This window comes from Bison bison, unplaced genomic scaffold, assembly GCF_000754665.1.
Source record: "Bison bison bison isolate TAMUID 2011002044 unplaced genomic scaffold, Bison_UMD1.0 scf7180017864370, whole genome shotgun sequence".
Lineage (NCBI taxonomy): Eukaryota > Metazoa > Chordata > Mammalia > Artiodactyla > Bovidae > Bison > Bison bison.
The window spans coordinates 3665735-3672288 of NW_011494942.1; the positions used below are offsets into that span (position 1 = coordinate 3665735).

General features: G+C 35.4%; 1 protein-coding gene across 1 annotated transcript in view; it reads right to left on the reverse strand.

The window, feature by feature from the left end:
- Nucleotides 1–6554, reverse strand: part of PLCZ1 (phospholipase C, zeta 1) — a 48723-nt gene that overhangs the window by 30671 nt on the left and 11498 nt on the right. Inside the window, exons 4-5 of the mRNA XM_010855918.1 lie at nucleotides 5809–6040; nucleotides 1266–1467 (exon numbers count right to left, since the gene is read on the reverse strand). Coding sequence (XP_010854220.1) covers nucleotides 1266–1467; nucleotides 5809–6040 — 434 coding nt within the window. The remainder of the gene's footprint in view (nucleotides 1–1265; nucleotides 1468–5808; nucleotides 6041–6554) is intronic.

Here is a 6554-nt window from a genome sequence, read left to right on the forward strand (position 1 = left end):
GATGAAAATGAAAGAGGAGAGTGGAAAAAGTTGGCTTAAAGCTCAACATTCAGAAAACAAAGATCATGGCATCTGGTCCCATCACTTCATGGCAAGTAGATGGGGAAACAGTGGAAACAGTGTCAGAACTTATTTTTTGGGGGGTCTAACATCACTGCAGATGGTGACTGCAGCCATGAAATTAAAAGACGCTTATTCTTTGGAAGGAAAGTTATGACCAACCTAGATAGCATATTGAAAAGCAGAAACATTACTTTGCCAACAAAGGTCCGTCTAGTCAAGGCTATGGTTTTTCCAGTGGTCATGTATGGATGTGAGAGTTGGACTGTGAAGAAAGCTGAGCACCAAAGAATTGATGCTTTTGAACTGTGGTGTTGGAGAAGACTCTTGAGAGTCCCTTGGACTGCAAGGAGATCCAACCAGTCCATTCTAAAGATCAGTCTTGGGTGTTCTTTGGAAGGAAGGATGCTAAAGCTGAAACTCCAGTTCTTTGGCCACCTCATGCGAAGAGTTGACTCATTGGAAAAGACTCTGATGCTGGGATGGATTGGGGGCAGGAGGAAAAGGGGATGACAGAGGATGAGATGGCTGGATGGCATCACTGACTCCAATGGACGTGAGTCTGAGTGAACTCCAGGAGTTGCTGATGGACAGGGAGGCCTGGTGTGCTGCAATTCATGGGGTCGCAAATAGTGGGACATGACTGAGCAACTGAACTGAACTGAACTGAACTGGATACTTCTTCCAAATCCCAGACACATATACCCAACTGACTATCTAGCCTAGCCCTTTGATAACTAACTGATATCTCCAACTGAACACAGACATCATGGAACTTTTGCTTTTGAATCACACCCTACAATGGCTTCACCATCTCTGCCCATAATGTCTTCACATTCTAGGTTATCAGGCCCAAAATCCTGATACTCTCTTTCCCTCATACTTCTCTTCAAACTGCCTGGTAAATCACCTTGTTGGCTCTGTCTCCCTAAAATATTTCAAATTCAACCATGTATCTCAACTGCTGCCTCATGAATTAACCATCTAGATCACCATCATCCCTGGACTCCTACAATATTTTCCCAAAGCATCTTCTACCTCCACTCTTTCACCATCAGTCTTTCCTCCTCAGTAAAGAATAAATTAAATTATGACATTTTCCTAAGGAAAACCCCTCCAATGAATTACAGCTTGCTGGAGTAGAAACCACTAGGAACTTTCAAACATTTTTTAAATGTGATGGATTCAAAAATCAAAAGAAATACCTTATATATCCCCAAAGGTCACTTGGTCCCCATAATTGGTCAGATATCAAGTATGTATTATGTGAACTTGAAATAAAATAATCAGTCAATGGATGAGTCATATCTTGGTAAACATGATCACACTTATTATCAAATAGCAGACATTCAGATGAATCCATGTATCTTCTAAAACCTTCAAATGACATCTGGTGTGCTTGTTTAACTTTAAAAAATAAAAAGAATGCAGAAATACCATAAATAGTATAAAAATTACATTTCACTTTAAACATAGTAGCAGAGCATGATTCTAAAGTATTCATTTAGAATTAATACTGATCTAAGTTTCTTTGGAAACAAATTTTTCTAAGGTTTTTATTTTTAGTTCTTTCAAGACTAAATATTACTTAATCATCTCTTCTTTTAATGTTTAAAAAACATATACAAGACTACTATATTTAAAATAGATAACCAACAAGGAACTATTGTTTAAAAAATTTTTTTAATAATTAAAATACATACAAGAAAAGGACACGTGTCGTAGATTCATGAATTTCCACAAGTGAACCATCCATGTAGCCAACACCAAGGTCAAAGAACAGAAGATGACAGCACCCCAGAAGACTGCTGCCTGCCAACTTTCTAGTTTTCCTCCAAACCCCAACCCCCAACTGCCAAGTATATTCAATGGTATGGCTTCTAGAAGCAGATAAGTTCTATTTAGTTTTTGCGTTTTACATAAATGAACTCACACAATATGTACTTTTTATGACTGGTTTGTTTTGCTCAACATTATTTATAAAATTTATTCTTATAGTGGTACACAGATATTTTTTATTCCTATTTTTGTATAGCTCTCCATTGTGTGAATATACCACAATTTATCAATTCTGTTCTTGACAAGCATTTAGATAATTTCCAGTTTGGGGCTATTTACAAAACTATACTGCTATAAATAACCAGTATATATCTTTTGGTGCAAATATGTACATGTTTCTATTGGGTGCATTCTTATGAATCGAATTACTAAGTCATTTGCATATAATTATCTTTAGCAAATGATCTGTGAACTTTTTTGCTCAGTATCATATATACCAAAATTATCTATTTAAGCAGAACACTGGCTCTGGAATGAGACAGCTTGGGTTAAATCCACTAATTTGTTATATATGACGAGTCTGTTAACCTCTCCCTGTCTTAGGAATGATGGCAATCATAACACCCATTCGTGCATACTAGTGCTGTATATTAGATCTATAAAAGTTAGTTACTGTTGCTTTTGTTGCTGATAACTCAGTTTGCCTCATATTAAAAGTTGGTGTGAGTATTCACTTTAGAGAGTGGTCCTTGGCAGAGAATTTTATTTCTGGGAATTTAAATTACAGAAATAGAGACTCAGACAAAGCTTGATGTGCAAGAATGCTCACACCAGCATTATTTATAAAAGCAAAATAAATGGGGGAGGGGAGGAAAGAGATTAAATCTCAAAATATGACACAATACTAAGCAGCCATTACAAATAATGTATCAGAAAAAAATATATAGTGACATTAAGTAAATGTTTATGACATCATAAAAACAAAAAAGCCAGCATTCAAAATGCTATTACAATCTTATTTTTAAAAATGAAAGCTAGAATAAAATACATAAAATGTTTATAGTGATGCAAACTAAACTCTCTATTTCAAAGCTATGCAAATTAGAAACATGCAAGTGTATGGGGCAAATGCTTCATATATCATAATTGTAATGATTTGCATGAATTTATTCTTTTTCCCAGTGCAATTACCAGTGATTGGCTTATAGCTCTTTGAACTATTAACTAAGTAAATATCTTTGGTAATGGAATAGAAAACAAACTCATGTTATGCCCTTAAAAACTACCAGACTGAGATGACAGTTAATCTGATGGATTTTTATATTTAAAATAAAATGAGGTTCTCCTCATTTGGTACATGTCACATATCACTGTGGGACAAGCTTGAGAAACTTAGCAGCATTTGGGACTATAAGTTCATAATTCAAATTGGCCCCAATAAGTCTCTAAAGTGATCAATAGCCTTGTAAATGAAATGAGTGGTCTTGCCTGTGTGCAAAACTATCTGAATGGAAAGCAGAGGAAGACTCAAAAGATGGAATAGATACATATTATAATATTATAGTTAAAATGTAAACACAATTCCAAAATGTCAGTGGCACCATTCCACTATCCTTTTGTACCTTTTAAGTTGGGCTTCCCTGGTGGCTTAAACTGTAAAAAATCCTCCTGCAGTGCAGGAGACCTGGGTTCAATTCCTGGTTGGGCAGATCCCCTGGAGAAGAAAATAGCAACCTACTCCAATATTCTTGCCTGGGAAATCCCATGAACAAAGATGCCTGGCGGGCTACAGTCCATGGGGTCGCAAAAGAGTCAGACACAATTTAGCAACTAAACAACAACCATTTAATTTATCATCTGCAGGTAACAATTCCAAAGTACGTGTTTTAAAAATCTTCACTGGAACAGGGCCATAAAGTGCATGTCTGTGAACTGGTTGTTTCCAGGTGGAAATGATATAAAGAGTTTGAACCAAAACATAAATCAATTCACTACTTTCTTATGGAAAGTCTTTGCAATTGAAAGTAAAGACTCCATTGTGTATATGTACCACAGCTTTTTTATCCATTCATCTGATGATGGACATCTAGGTTGCTTCTATGTCCTGGCTATGGCAAAACCAATACAATATTGTAAAGTTAAAAAATAAAATTAAATTAAATTAAATTTTAAAAAAAAGAAGAAAAAAAAAGGAAGAAAGAAAGTAAAGACTAAGCATCTGGACTCATCAGATGTGCTTAGAGACGTACTTGTTTTACATTCTGATACAAGCGCTTTATCTTGCTGCAAACTTGCAAGTTTTAATGGAGACCAAACTCTTACTAGCACTATCTTCAGTCTTACCACAACGATGCTTAGAAGCATTCCAAGTCTTTATGTGGTACCGAGTCATGAGCCAAAATCTAGCTTACGACCAATGAGACCTACATGATTTAATCCCTGCCTATCTCTCCAGGTTCGAACCACACTGTCCTCTTCCTGTTCCTTGCCTCTCCACCTCAGAGCCAACACTTCCCTTGCCTAGACGTCAGACCCTTCTCCCATTTTGTCACATGACTAATTCTTTCTCATCATTTTTGTCTCAGCTCAAATGTTACATTCCCCATGAAGGACTCTCCTAAACACTCACCTGAGCTAGACCTTGTGGGTTGTCTACTGTCTATTTTATTTTATTTTTTTCATAGTACATAGTACTCTCTGAAACTATTTGTATGTTTAATTATTTATTGTCAGTCTCCTTCCAACCCTTATCAGGAATATAAGACCTAGTTTGCCTCATACTCCACTGTATCCTCAGGCCCTAGAAACATGCTTGGTTGCCACAAATAAATACTTCAGTAAATCAGGAATGTATGAGTCCATGAAGGAATGTTTTGTTTTGTTAGAACCCATATCATCATATGTTAAGCACTGGTAGACATAAACCAGTTTGCAAAGGCAGAACTCGGGCTTTCACATGTGTGTGTGTGTCTGCTAAGTCCCTTTATCTTGTTTGACTCCTTGCGACCCTATGGAGTGTAAACTGCCAGACTCCTCTGTCCATGGAATTCTCCAGGCAAGAATACTGGGGTGGGTTGCCATGCTCTCCTCCAGGGGATCTTCCTGACCCAGGGACTGAACTCACATCTCTTGTATCCTGCATTGGCAGGTGAGTTCTTTACCAATAGTGCCTCCTGAAAAGCCCTGCACTTTCATATATCCCTTATTAAATAAATATTCTGAGCTATTCCATTAATCTCTGTAGGGTTAAACAGCATGCTTTAATAGTGCTTTTTCTGCAACTATATGAATATTGTATTATATTATGTCTTTATTATTTTATTTAAAAATAAGTATAAATGGAAAAAATTGAAGTGCTTTACCCATTAAAGATGAAACAAAGATCAAAAACTATACAAGAGATCACTAGCCAAAATGGTTATTGGACTTAAACCAGATGAGTGCATAGGAAAATGAAAGAAAAGCAAAAATCTTTTAATGTTTATGAAATGTTGTAGACAATTAAGTGTCAACAACAGAGAAATGAGTGATTTTACAATGTTTTATCTCTTCCCTAGAACTGTTTTCGTTTAGCTAATTTAATATTCTATATTTTGTCAATAATATATAAAAATGGAAAACTGCCTACACCTGGGTTTTTATCTTACTAATGAATATCAGGACCCTTTCTTCCATTATGGTATTTATAATAATAAGATCCTCATCTTGTTTTCCATGCCTAAGTTCATCTCTGAACACTTGAAAGATACAGAAACAGTTAAAAGGAAGGAACTGGACAATGAAAGAAAGTCGTGGTTACACAACATAGCTTTCTAAAAGGTATGTACACTGTCTGTAAGTTACAAAACTGTCAATATATAATATTACCTAGAAGAAAGCTGACCCAATCAAGATTGAATTTGAAAACTTCTATTAATAAAAAACAGTTTGCATATAAATATTTGATAAAACTTTGAAGTACAAGCATACCTTCTTCAATAGGCTCATATTTCTGAATGATCTCAGAAGCAATACTTTTATTGAAGTCAAGTGTATACTGTTCTCGCATCAAAAATTCGACCAGGTTCTTTTCTAAAAGAATTTTCCGGTTTTCAGAATACGTGTTGAAAATCTCAATAATTTCTTCTCTGTATGTAATAATTCGATAAATTGTTCTAAATTCTTCTATGGTGATTCTTCCTTGTTTCAGCCTGTCATTATCCTACTAAAAAAATTTACTGGTGGGCTCACATTTCGAATGTAAAAAATACATAAAACAAAAATGTTAGAGTAGTTGTGTAATATATATACCAACTCATCCTGAAAACAAGTTACATTGGATTCTTATTTTACATAAATATATAAAACTGCATGAGATGATGCCAAAGCTTGGGAATCACTAGTGGATAATTACCACTTAAAACCTGGTGGCTTTATTCTCTATTACTACTTCTGCTTTGCAAATAGGTTGGATTTCACATATATGCATTAATATACGATATTTGTTTTTCTCTTTCTGACTTACTTTATATGATAGTCTGTAGGTCCAACCACATCTCTACAAATGACCTAATTCCATTCCTTTTTAATGTGGAAAATAGATAACTAATTCAAATGGGTTGAATACAGAGTTCCAAACAACAGCAAGGAGAGATAAGAAAGCCTTCCTCAGCGATCAATGCAAAGAAATAGAGGAAAACAATAGAATGCGAAAGACTAGAGATCTCTTCAAGAAA